The sequence below is a fragment of the Triticum urartu genome, unplaced genomic scaffold (assembly GCF_003073215.2).
Source record: "Triticum urartu cultivar G1812 unplaced genomic scaffold, Tu2.1 TuUngrouped_contig_2239, whole genome shotgun sequence".
Taxonomy (NCBI): Eukaryota; Viridiplantae; Streptophyta; class Magnoliopsida; order Poales; family Poaceae; genus Triticum; species Triticum urartu.
The window spans coordinates 6,584-20,547 of record NW_024112710.1 but is presented as its reverse complement, the minus strand read 5'-3'; the positions used below and the strand labels follow the sequence as shown (position 1 = coordinate 20,547).

The 13,964-nt window shown below is 46.6% G+C and overlaps 1 protein-coding gene and 1 long non-coding RNA gene across 2 annotated transcripts; both read left to right on the top strand.

Moving 5' to 3' along the window:
* The first annotated feature begins 6,798 nt into the window (after positions 1–6,798).
* LOC125526901 lies at positions 6,799–7,226 on the top strand. Its single transcript, XR_007291922.1, has 3 exons — positions 6,799–6,875; positions 6,963–7,058; positions 7,146–7,226. It is a non-coding gene; the product is annotated as an uncharacterized LOC125526901 (long non-coding RNA).
* Positions 7,227–10,623: 3,397 nt separating this feature from the next.
* On the top strand, positions 10,624–12,484 carry LOC125526900. Its single transcript, XM_048691506.1, has 2 exons — positions 10,624–11,911; positions 12,188–12,484. Exons 1-2 carry the CDS (start codon positions 10,837–10,839, stop codon positions 12,220–12,222), a joined length of 1,110 nt encoding a protein of 369 aa, XP_048547463.1. The 5' UTR covers positions 10,624–10,836; the 3' UTR covers positions 12,223–12,484.
* The last annotated feature ends 1,480 nt before the right edge of the window (positions 12,485–13,964 follow it).

The following is a 13,964-nucleotide window of genomic DNA, read 5'->3' as shown; positions in this document are numbered from 1 at the left end:
CCCCTGCCTCACCATCCCCTACATCGCCGCGCCCCCTGCCACACCCCTCTTGGCGAGCTAGATTTTTTTTCATTTTTTTGCATTTTTCTTCTGTTGGATGGGATGAATGAATGCATGGATGGATGTTGGATGTTAGATTGTTAGGTTGGATGTTAGATGTTAGGTTGTTAGGTTGATATATAGGTGAATGTTGGATGTTGGGATGTTAGATTGTTAGGTTGCATTATTTTTATCATGATGATCTTGTCATTTGAGATGTGCTCTAAAATTGGTATAAGATGAGTGATTATTTTTATCATGATGATCTTGTCAAAAAATTGAACCGGACAAAATTTGACACTTGACAAAATATGAATTTTTTTCATAGTTTTAAGTGTCAGTGCTTAATGTTAAGTAGCTATGTCAGATGTGCTGCAAAATTATGATATGATGAGTGGTTATTTAATCATGATGATCTTTCTAAAAAAATTGAAGGACAAAATTTAACACTTGACGAAACATGATTTTTTTTCATAGTTAAAAGTATCAATGCTTAATGTGAGGTGATGACCTAAATTTTTTTCACTCGGTGTAATTAACAGGATTTGTGGTGTCCCATCTTCGTGGAGTGATTGTCGATATTGGAGGTGTTGGTCCACGATCGCCCCTCTCCTTTGATCGACTACATCGGAGGGTGAGCAACAATTCCATGACCTCGTCCACTTTTTTTCCATGTCACTAGATTAAATTTTCACATCAAGTCACGTAACCTAGGTCTCCTGTCCGAAAGGGTTGCATCGATAAATATGCATTCAATTGCATATTTATCACCGCAGCTCTTTCGGATTGTCCAGCGCTTTCCACGGACAGCCCGAGGATGTGTAGATTAGGTACGTTGTTCATGCTCTACCCGTTCCGAGACAGGATTTCGGCGGCGCCTCCTTGTTGTTCTCCGGATGCACATTCTCTCGGCATTTTGCTGAGACATGTATTTGGAGAACAGCGGGGAGGTGCTGCCGAAATTTTGTCTCGGAATGGGGTAGAGCATGGACAACGTACTCAATCTACACATTCTCGGGTGGGATTAGGACGCATCTTTACCTATTAGAGATGTAGGTGGATTAAATGTCGTTTCTCGTCAACCTTGTAAAAAATAATATATTGATGTGAGTAATTTAAATGAATCCTTAATTTTGTTGTGTGGCTTCCAATAAAGCAGAGATGGCAGATAATCAGTGGATGTATAGTGGGTTTTTCCGTTGGAATCAAGCAACAACAGAGTGGGTCGAGAAAACTGATGTGTTTTTGAAAGAGATATTCCATAATCCAATGAGGATGGTGCCAGAATGCCCGTGTGCCAGATGTAAGAGACGTATCCGCAGAGATAAGAGTGAGATGACTAAGCACCTTCGCATGCATGGATTTATGCCCAACTTTAATATGCCGATAAACTTTGCCCAGCGGGACCGTGGTAGAGAGGATGTGATACGACAACGCTTCGCTGGTTATGAGGACGATGGGGTTAGAGACATGCTAGATGATGTCTTTGCTGCACAGCCGACACCTCCGTCACATTCAGCGAATGAACCGGAGGAACCGGAGGAAACCACAAAGGCCTTCCTGGAAATCTTGGCCTCGTCAAAGAAACCTCTCTATGAGGGTACCAAGCTGTCTGTGCTGGATGTCATCTCGCAACTAATGGCAGTCAAGGCTGAGTACGGCTGTAGCCGAGGTTGCTTCGAAGCATTTCTGGGAGTATGGGCTAACAGCCTGCCTGAGGGCCATGAACTGCCGAAAACCATGTACGCTACGAAGAAAATCATGAAGGCTCTCTCCATGGACTATGAGAAAATACATGTTTGTCCAAAGAATTGCCTTTTGTTTAGGCATGAGTATGCGGATGACAAGTACTGTAGGAAGTGCGGTTCCTCTCGGTATATTGAGGTGGTCGATAAGCATGGTCAGAAGCAGCAGCTAAAAATCCCTGTGATGGTTCTTCGGTATCTTGATTTTATAAAAAGACTGCAGCGCCTTTTCATCATCGAGGAGTCTGCCAAAATGATGAAGTGGCACAAGGAAGGGAAAAGGTACAATCCAAAAAAATTGTACATCCATTAGGAGGTGAAGCATGGAAGTCATTCGATATAGAGTACCCGGAGGAAGCAGCCGAGGCTGGGAATGTCAGAATTGCTATAACAGGTGATGGGTTCAATCCATATGGTATGTCGTATAATCCATATAGCTGTTGGCCCGTATTTGTTATTCCGCTCAATCTCCCTCCCGGCGCCATAATGCAACGCAAGACCATGTTCCTGTCGCTTATAATTCCGGGGCCTGAATATCCGGGGAAGAATTTGAGTGTGTTTATGCAGCCGTTGGTGGATGATTTGCACCATTCTTGGTACTTCCCAAGGTTGACATACGACTGACATCTGCAGAAAAATTTCTTGATGAAAGTTTGGCTACAATATTGCATGCATGACTTTCCCGGTTATGCCCTGTTCTGCGGATGGTGTACAAGTGGAAAGATGCCTTGCCCAGTGTGCATGCAGGCCTTGATTTTCATTTGGCTGAAGAAGGGTGGCAAGTATGTTGCATTTGACCTGCATCGACAGTTCCTCCCTCCAGACCATCCTGATAGGGAAGACAAGAAGAACTTCACAAAAGGCAAAGTTGTCCATGAAGTAAACGAGATTCCAACGTTTTCTGGTGCGGATGTGCTTGCTCAGCTGAAAGCTCTTAAGCCTGCCGGTGAAGGGAAAGGGAAAGGCAAAGGCAAAGGCAAAGCCACAGGCGAAGACGAGGGCGGGGGCAAAGGAAAAGGTAAAGGGAATTTTTTCTGAAGGATATGGTCAGATGCACAACTGGACTCACATTACCCCCTTCACGCAGCTTCCCTATTTTAAGGACCTCAAACTTCCATACAACATAGACGTGATGCACACCGAAAAGAATGTCGCAGAGTCCCTTTTTCACACGATCCTCAACATTCCTGATAAGACAAAGGATAATGTTAATGCTAGAGTTGATCAACAGAATATTTGTGATAGACCACGTCTACACATGCAGCCTCCCACAGGGAGTCGAAAATCTTGGTTCAAGCGAAATGCTGACTTCGTACTTAAAAAGGATCATAAGATGGAGGCATTCAAGTGGCTGAAACACATCGTGAAGTTCACTGATGGTTATGCGTCGAATATAAGTAAGGGGGTCAATCTTTCAACGGGCAGAGTGACCGGGCTCAAGAGTCATGACTATCATGTATGGATTGAGCGGATTATGCCGGTGATGGTTCGGGGCTATGTTCCCGAGCGTATCTGGCGTGTGCTTGCGGAGTTAAGCCATTTCTTCCGCACGCTTTGTGCTAAAGAAGTATGTCCTGAGAAGTTAAAAGAAATGCATAAGAAGGCGCCGGAGTTGATATGCAAGCTAGAGAAGATCTTCCCGCCAGGCTTCTTTACTCCGATGACACATCTCATTTTGCACCTCCCGAACGAGGTATTGTTGGGGGGCCCTGTGCAGGATCGTTGGCAGTACGGCCCTGAGAGACAGAACAAGCATCTGAGACAGAAATGTGGAAACAAAGCTAAGATTGAAGCTTCCATAGCTGAGGCAGTTATCCTAGAGGAGGTGGCAGACCTCAGGACAGCCTACTATCCGGACCATGTTCCCACGTTGCACAATAAGGTGTCTCGATACAATACAGAAGAACCCAAGTATAAACCCAAGTTGCCTCTATTCATCGGGCAAGGTGGTAGGGCTGGATGCTCGAAACCTTATCTCATGCCACGAGATGAGTGGGAGGATGTCATGTTCTATATCTTGCACAACATCAAGGAAGTTGAGGATGAGTGGATGAGGTAATACCTTTGCACCATTCTTTTAGTCAATTCGTTATGTTCACTTTGCCTAGTTCTTATACCACTGTTCTTATTGTAGTCGATTCGTTGAAGAAGAATGGACGGGAATGCTGCCTCCTACTGAAGCGGAGGCACTTGCTCTTCTCCGAAAGGGTGCTGATGGAAGGAAAATTTTTGTTGCGTGGTTCATGGAGAAAGTAATTTTTCACACTTCCCTATTACCTATTTCAATTAAACTCATGCACCCTATAATTTCAATTAAACTCATGCACCCTATAATTTCAATTAAACTTGTAGGGAAATGATCCGACCGAATCAATGGATGAAGAATTGAGATGGGTTTCCATGGGTTTTGACCCTGTCGTCATGACATGCCAAAAGTATGATGTGAATGGGTATCGCTTCCATACAGAGGAGCACCAGAACAGTCGGCCTGATCCCAAAACCATAAATACCGGAGTCTTCACTGAAGGAGATAATAAAGTAGATTGCTACAGAAGGGTAGGAAAATTATACGAGCTTACATTCAAACGTGGCCGCGAACACCTAAGTCTCACTGTGTTCAAATGCCGATGGTTCGACCCCAAAAAGGGTCTGAGACATACGCCTTCTGTTGGTTTAGTTGAAGTTAAACCATCAACCGTCTATGCCGGAGCTGATCTCTTTATCGCCGCTACCCAGGCCACACAAGTATATTATCTGCCTTACCCATGCCAGAAAGAGTACCTAAAGGGTTGGGAAGTTGTGTTCAAGGTGTCGCCGCATGGTAAGATACCGGACCCGAACGATGATGATTACTACAACATAAACCCCATGACATATGAGGGAGTGTTCTATCAAGAGGAACATGATGACGTGGTCCGAAACAACGAGGATGATGACTTGGGTTATGTTGACCTAGACCCAAACAACGACGACGCACGGATTGATGGTGAGGCAGTTGTGAATCAAAGAGACATAATTATGCTTGAATAAATGAAGATGCTGACGATGAGGAAGAGCCTCCACCTCCGTCAGACAACGAAGAAGATATGCGTGATAGTGATGATGAGACCGGTCCACAAATAGATTACAATAGTGATGATTCATATGGGTTCTAGAAAATGTAAGTTCTTTTAATGATCATTACAATAGTATGCTTAATGTACTCTTCTGGTATTAATGTTTTTCCTGTATGCTTGTTTAATTGATATCCTTACTAATTGTTTATTCTCTTCTCAATGCAGGTTTGCTAATCATGGGCAAGTCCAGCAGCGCCAGTTACCTCAGTAAATTCAAAGGACTTACTCGGAGTGGACGAGCCCACAAGGTTCCCTCCCGACTACGCGAGGATGACACCTCACAGGGAGGTGGAGGGGTCGGGGGAGGAGACCCTAGAGGAGGAGGCGGTGGGGGGAGAGCCCCTAGAGGAGGAGGAGGTGGGGGGAGAGGCAGCCGGGGCAAAAAACTTCGGGCCGTGTCCGAAATAGGAGGGTCTTCTTCGATGCCCTCCTATACAGAGGCACCTTCTGAGTCTGAGGAGGAGGAGTATGTTCCTAATGGCGAGGAGGAGGAGGGCGAGGAGGAGGAGGGCGAGGAGGAGGAGGTCGAGGAGGAGGGTGAGGAGGAGGGCGAGGAGGGTGGAGGGGAGGTTGATCCCGAGTTGTGGGTGACTTGCCACCGGGTGCTCCGCAGGGGTGGCTGCGTGGTAATGCCGGACTACCTACACCACCTTCTATCGAGGAGCACAAATGGCTCATTGAACCTGTGGGGACAGAGTAAGTGCCTCTCAATCATATTTTCAACACATGACAACATTTTCTTATTGTACACATGGCAATCATTTGATTCTTTTGCAGAAACTGGATCCTTCGGGGAAAGGGCCGTAAACCGAACGGCCTTATCACTGTCCTGTTGAAGGAGTTTTGGCCTGGCCTATTCTGCCCGCGGCCAGACAGGGACCCGCAGCTGCGGGTTTTGGCCACGAGCTGGGCCCACTACGAGGCTTGCAGCAACGCGGAGTACGGGACGGCCGCTAAGGCCGTGATCACCAAATTTTGGGTAAGTTCTCTTCTGAATCACTTGTCTTCAGTTTCGTTCATAGTTTATCATTGAATCACTCAACTCATGCCTTGTTTGCTTCTGGTTTATGCATGATTGCAGCAACTCTATAGAGTTCTTGACGAGCACAAGGCCAGAGCCGACGTGGTCTTGCTTGCGGCTGCGAAGAAGAAAGCTCGTCAGTTGCAGTACGAGGTGCGCTGGGTTGCCGTCTCGCAGTACTACCACATCTACCTGCAACAAAAGATGACCAAAACTCAAGCGCAGAGGCAACGACTTACCTTGAACAGGGAGCAGTTCATGATGGTAACTATTACTAACTTATCATTGTTTCAAGTAGTCAACTATATGTTTCGTGCTCACATGTCATGCTTCCAGAATTTGCATAGGTTGTTCCTCGTTGGTGCTATGGAAGGCATGACGGATGGGCGAGTTTGGTGGATAGGTGGCTCGGCGACGATGCAGAGTTTGCTGCCAAGAGCATCAAGGCCCGGGCTAACCGTGGAAAAGACGGGACACACGGCCAAGGAAACAGGAAACACTGGGGCTTCAAGGCCATGAAGGTATATCTATATGCATGATGCATTTTTGTTCTTCTTTACCGTCATGTTCTTATGTATGGCTAACTTCTGTTTGACGTTGCAGGAGGACAAGTTGAAGAGGCCGCTCTCAGACATTGAGTCGTGGAAGCTGGCCCGCGAGCGGAGTCATCCCAAGGAGGGTGAGAGCCAGTACTACGGCAAGACCGAGGAGCACCTGGAGTCTTACACTCAGCACTATCAGAAGTTGCATCCGGATGTTCCTGTTCCTGAGGTCGCCCAGTCTCAGATCGACGACACGGCGGTGGTGGCCATCCAGGGGAAGTCACATGGCCGGTATCCGTGTTTCGATGGATTGATAACTCCTTCGATCTTGTACACACGGCTTCGGTCTACCAACCCGAGCCAGTTAGAGAGTACGGGGCGTTCACAGACTCCCTTAGCCCGCCAGCATGCTGTAAGTACTTCCCCTTTATCTTTTTCTCTCTAGCATTCTCAGTTCATTTTTAGCATTGCTCACTTAGAAACAACCTAAATTATGTAGGCATATAAGGCCTTTGTCGAGCATAGGAATCTCGAGGTGCGAGAGTACTTGCAACGAGTGAAGGCAAATGATGATTACAACCGTCAGATGATGGCGGTTAGTTTTGCCCTCTTAAAACCAAGCTAAATTTTTGCACTTTCATTCCTTCTGACCTTCTAGTTTGCTTGTTTAACCAACATCCAGGCTATGTTGGCGTCTTGGAGTAACCGCACGGATCCACCACAAATGGGACCCCCACCACCACCTGCGGGAGAACCCCCACACATGCCCACGTTCGATGAATGGGTGGCACTAGGCAGTGATGGTCCGGTTAGTACATTTGCCTAACTACTGGCAAACTAGTTCTCGTTCATTCAACACTATCATATCATATTTACCGTTAGAATCTTTTCTGAAACATGTAGGGGACCGGTGGCTCGACTACTGCTCCGTCGACCCCAGTCACTCCGATCTGGCAGAGTGATGGTGGTCGCGGTGGCGGTTTTGGCGGAGGTGGTCTTGGTGGTGGTGGTTTTGGTGGAGGTGGTCTTGGTGGTGGTTTTGACAGAGGTGGTCTTGCTTGATGTCGAGGATGATTCCGTGCATGTGGCCGTCGTGCCATTCCTTTCATGTTGCTACTTTTATGATGTTCCATGTCTTGCACTACTTTTATGTTCATGAACTTCCGCCGGTGATGATCTTTAGATGATGATGATGAACTTGACTATGTTTAGATGATGATGATGATGAGCTTGAGTATGTTTAGATGATGAACTGTCATATTTCTGCATAATTCCATATTATTCTGCTTTGAAATGCTGTCAAATGAATTGAAAAAGAGAAAACAGGGAAAATAAAAAAAAATAAAAAAAACTATGCCTACGGCAAAGCCGTCGGCATATATAAGCCCAGGAGTTACCAGGGCTTGCCACGTGGCAGATCAATGCCTACGGCAATGCCGTCAGCATAGATTTTCATCTATGCCGACGGCTTTGCCGTAGGCATAGCCCTGCCGCCAGGAGAAACTAGGGAGAGACACGTGGCAGTGCTATGCCTACGGCAAAGCCGTAGGCATATATTCAGGAGCACCACGGGACGCCACGTGGCGGAGATACGCCGACGGCTAGGCCGTCGGCATAGATTTCTACCTATGCCGACGGCCAAGCCGTCGGCGTACCTCTGCCACATGGCGTCCCATGACTCGTCAGCGCTTTTGATGGCGCCGTCCGTTGCCGTCAGACGGAAAAACACTGCCGACGGCTGACACCGGCCGTCGGCATAGGTCCCTATGCCGACGGCTATACTACGCCGACAGTCTGACAAGACTACGCTGACGATATCTACGCCGACGGGTCTATGCCGACGGCAGCCGTAGGCATAGATCTATGCCGACGGCAAATGACCTATGCCGACGGCCCTTGGCCGTAGGCATAGACCGCGAGTCCGGTAGTGATTTCTGCAGCAATGGAAGCAGCCGGCCAGGGGCAGTGAGCTGGTGCTTGAAGTTCTTTGGCAAAGCTCGAGTTGCTGCTAGAGCAAGTACTTTTGGATCAAAGGGGAGGTGGTAGTAGTGATGTTAGGTATGGCCCAAGTACAGCTCTGGATCTGTAGGAACTCTGTGTAAGTTGGGTTAAGGACCAATACTGCTGGTCTTAGCATTGGTGCGTGGAACTTTGCTTAGTAACTTGTTGCTTCTGTGCTCTGCATCTGTGATGTAGCTGCTGGTGTTAGTTTTGGGTTTCCGAACTTCGTTAGGAAGTTGTTGCTTCCCTGCTTGCAGTTTTTAAAGATCTCTTCAGTCATTTTGTGAAATACGCTGACACCAGCGCGACGCAAAGATGGTTTTCTATGGGAGGACCTGAATATCATCTAGGTACTTTCTGATGAGCAGGGTCTCACTTGATCTAGAAAAATATCAGGTCCAGACATGTGTCACTCCCTCTGTCCCATAATATAAGAGCATTTTTGACACCACACTAGTGTAAAAAACACTCTTATATTATGGGACGGAGAGAGTAGTTATAAACAGTTACATTTTTAGGCCCTAGCACACAGCAAATCCCCTGTTGTTTCCTTTCATCAGAAACTGGAGCTATTTCTTCAGTTAAACACCCACTGTTCAGATTCAGACAATGGAGAGAGTGGGTGCTATCTTCTAATCTTGGACGTCCAAGCAGCATCCAACGGCCCAAGTTCAATTCCGTCAATTAGAGCACTGGCTTTGTCACCGTTTCCGCGCGTCCAACTTCACCTCTTTTGCTTCAGTTGGTAGGAGTATTGTGACCGTACCCTGGGGTATAAAAGCCATGTAAGAGCAGATTTTGATCCCAGACTAAACCCTATCCGCCACCAAAAAAATATTCTTCGAAAAGTATCTCCTTTGTGCTAAGATATATTTCAAAAATACCAAAAAAAAAAACGGTAGCCCAAGAATTGCCCAAAAGTTTCTCGTTTGTGCTGTGTTTTTCTGAATCCTTTCTTCCGGTTCTTATATGATCCTGTCAATCCTTAACCCTGCGGAGCAGTGGTACTGCATAGGCATTTTGCTAAGCAGATGAATGTCGTGTGGGGTCGATAACACACAAGCAGATCATGTGTTGCGGGTAATACTGGTAGTAGCCATCGGAACATACTGGACTGGCAGAACCTGATGTGGTATGAATACTCCACCACTGACGACGACGGTTGAATTTCTCAGCATTGCTGGAGAAATGCTTGAAGTTGAAATCAAACTCATATGCCACAGGATCAGCCTATTATGCTTGGTTTTGCAATGTGCGTCTGAGTGACTGAAACATGGAGACTGAAGAGTATTAGTGCATCAACTTTTTCTCGGCTTTGCTGCAAGTGAAGAGCGCTTCCTTTTTTGGGTACACATAAGCCTTCATGTAGAAACATCCGGTTGCACATTGGTTTTAGCTTAACTACATGTTTCAATCCATAGAAGTGGCAGCTCTCTTGCAATCGTTGGGGTGTTGTAATCCTTGAAGAAGCTTCACTCCACCATCCATGCTCTCGCCGTGCGTTTCCTTTGGATTGGTACGTGGCAATGGACAATGGTGGATTGGGTCGACACAACATAGGATGGATCCACTATATTTCAAAAATATTTTCCTCAATGGCTTTTTTGTTACAGCTCATGTAGTTTCTTCGAATCAAGAAGTACTTTAAATATGAAGAAAGCAATCCATTGCACAAAAAAACTGTTCACGTAGCATGGAGACGTAGATAAGAGAAATGTCCCATCAAACAAGAAGTCGTCTCAATTAAACTAGAACATTGATGTTTCAATTCACTAAAAATTGAATTTATCGCCCTACAAAAAATGCTTCCACCACTACAAAGATGCATGTTGCACAACCTTGAAATAAATCATTAGTGAATGTGAAAGTTGTATGCGAATAAATGTGGGACAGAACCAGTGATGCGAGCGAACGAAACGACATACAAAGCGAGACATTAAGAGTAGAGATATATTTTAAATAAAAATAAATCCTATTATCACGAAGTAAATTTCTTTCACCCTAAAAAACATATTTTGCTATCCGATATATCGTACCGAAGAGCCAAGGCACGGCAGACTATGGCTGTGGTTGGATGGTCATGATGACAGTGGTATCCTTTTTTCACCGGAGTTCAACTCTCGTGATGTTATGTGGGAGAAAACATTCTAGTCGACTAAAGAAGACGTCTTTGGCGACTTTCTCAATCTCAAGGACTGCGTCTGTACCGTGTTTGATAAAAAAAGGAACCCGTCTCTTTTTTTTTCAAATGAAGGCAGCTCAAATCGCAAAAAGAAAGAAAAGAAAACTGGCCAAACCGAACCGTGTAGTAGCTATCCAACGAGCACACCCTTTCCCATCCAAACCCTCGCCTCCGCGCGCCGCCGGCGCCGATGGGCGAGCTCGCAGAGGATCTCTTCCTCCGCCTTCCGACGGAGCTCGTCGAGGAGGTATTTTTCCGCCTTCCACCGGACGAGCCCGCCTGCCTCGCACAAGCCTCCGCTGTCTGCAAACCCTGGCGCCGCATCCTCGCCGATGTGGGCTTTCGCCGCCGCTACCGCAAGTTCCACGGAACGCCTCCCGTCCTGGGTCTCTTCCAACGGGCCGACTGGCTCTTCCGACCGGGGTCCCGCTTCGTTCCCACCTCCGCCCTCTTCCCTGCCCAGCCCGACCATCCCGATTGGCTTCCCATGGACTGCCGCCACGGCCGCGCCCTCTTCGACCGCACCTGGGACAAATCCCTCATGGTCTTGGACCCTCTGACGGGCCACCAGCGCCTCGTGTCCTCCCCCTATACTTACTCGGTCAGATTCAGTGCGGCGGTGTTCTGCGCCGGCGCCGCACAAGGCTGCGACCACCACGGTTGCCAAGGAGGTCACTTCCGTCTGGCCGTCGTGACCACCAATGATGTCCAAGAGGTCACATCGGGCTGGCTCTACTCGTCGGAGACTCGCGTGTGGAGCGACCTCACCTCTCTTCATCACCCCAATCTCAGATTTACCAATTTGGCTGCGCCTAGCGTCCTTGTGGGTGATGCACTCTACTTCAACCTTGGTGGCATCATCGAGTGCCAACTTGGTACACTCTGCCTGTCAATGTTCGAGAAGCCGATCGATGGCAAAGGGACTCTCATGGCGACGCAAGGCGGTCTGCTGGGATTCGCTGCTGTGGTGGATGCCGCAAATCTAACCCTTTGGTCGAGGGAGGCCGGACCCAAGGGAGCCATGGGATGGGCAAAACTCAGGATAATTGATCTTGAGGCGCTGCTCCCTGTTGATGCCATGTCCCTAACATTGGAATTCAGGAGGAGGGTATTCAGGAGGATCAGTGGCATCGCTGAGGGCACCCAAATCATTTTTGTGATAGCACGTGCTGGTTCTTATATGGTTGATCTCGAGTCAGGGCGAGTCAGGCCGGTGTCTCGTCTTTGCAGAAAAATCTTTCCCTACATGAGCTTCTACATACCAGGTACGTGCTACTACCTATGTGCATATATATATATAATCATGTATACAATTCCTTGTTACGATCTTTTAGTGGCACCTGGCAACATGAAATGAAAATATGTTTCTTGGCAAGTAGTAATTTTACACATGAGGACACGTGTGCTAAAGAAAGAGAGATGTTCCTCTGGACTGGAGTACATGTCCATATTTATTCTCGGTCCTTGTGATCAGTGAGTAAGGAAAAGCCTGGTTCATCAATCATTTGTTTTGATGTTGTGATTTTCTTGCATTTATGCAGCAATGGAAGCAGCTTGTGCTGGTCAGGAGCACTGAGCTGGTGTTTCCAGTGTTTATCATTCTCAAGTTAATGGAGCAAGCTCTTGTGGATCAATGGGGAAGTGGTAGTGGTAGTAGTGATGTTAGATATGGCACAAGTGCAGCTCTGGACCTGTAACTTTGTTTAGGCTGGGTTAAGGACCAATACTGCTGTTGTTAGTACTATGTGGTGTATGGAAATTTGTTTAGGAAGTTGTGCAGGAACTTTGTTGAACAAGTTGCTGCTCCTTTGCTTGCAATAATTTTCAGTCGTTAATAATTTTCAGGAAATGTACTTTCTGAATGCACAAAATGATTGACTGGTACTCCACAAGCTGCTCTTCCTTTAATATTTATTAGCTCGCCTACTTGCTGACGACGCATATGGCAGTTTTTCACCTGTGTTGCTTTTCGACGCATATGGCGTGTCGTCTGATATGACCATCTTTCACCCCCTTCGACGACGTCTGGACCACCGTCACACCGGCTGGTCCACCGACCTCGCTCACCACCTTCGTCATTCTGACTCTTCTCTGGAAAATTTTGGATGCTCGCTTAAAACGCTTTGCTCTTCAGATAAACTGAACTGCATGCCCCTGCTGTGCTCTCATACAAGCTGAAAGTGTGCAAAAACATTTCCTGTGGTGTTTTTTTTTTTTGGTTACAATGTAGGCAAAAAATGTTACCTCGAATCAAGAAGTATTTTCACTAAGAAGAATAAAAACCAATGGAGTGAAAATGTTGTTCACTATTGCAGAGACCGTGGGAAATTGGTGACTGTTGCAGTCCTTTGGACGATTTGGCTCACCAGAAATTGGAAAGTGTTCGACGACATCTCAATGCCCCCTGTGACAGTGCCAAGGCAAATGTTCAGAGATGGTGAGGCTCTGGTCTCACAGCCAAACGATCAGAGTTGGGGATTCCATCCAGAGCTGGATCGAAGGCTGAAATGCATCTTCTTCCTGAGTGTGTAAGACTGTTTGTATGCTTACCTTGTTTGCTGTTTTTATGAAATGCAAAGAAAATAGGCAGCGGCCTCCCCTCTCGACTTCGCTTGAAAAAAAAGTGTTCATGTAGCACCGAGATGAATGTTTTATTGGTGAGGGAAAATGTACCATCGAACAGAAATTAGTTTCATTTAAATGTAAAAAAAATGCTTTTATCTCACGAGGCAATATGTATAGATCGGAAAAAGGGCAAAAAATACCAAGCCTTTGACCGAGCCGGCCTTTTTAAATAAACTAGCTTAAGCGGCTCGCTCGATAATGAAAACATAATGCCAAATGGGCTGGCCGTTAACATAAACATCGCCTAGACACTGACGGCTTTGGCCCACACATCCTCCACAGCGCCAACACACCATAGAGCTTTATCTAAGGACTACAAATTCCTCTTATGCTCACACTAGTCACAAAATAAAACGATCTTGTCTTAGTGATTACTCTGGCCAATTGTCATGGTTGTGTTTCACAGCCACTGCCTTCTAGGGATCTTGTACGTCCATCATAAAAGCAAGCTAATTCTTGTATTTCAGAGCCACTGGCTTTTAGGGATCTCGTACATCCACCATGCGAACAAACTACTTGTTGTGATGCCATTGCAGGTACAGAAAACTGATTTGGCATGGTGATAGATGACGTATTTGTCGTAGGGTAGAGCATCCTCGTCTCCTATCACAGCTCTAAGCAAGAGTGCCATACCCGTGACAAGAACCTGAAATCCTAAATAATAGTCCAAACCTGGGCAGTCATGGATGTTCT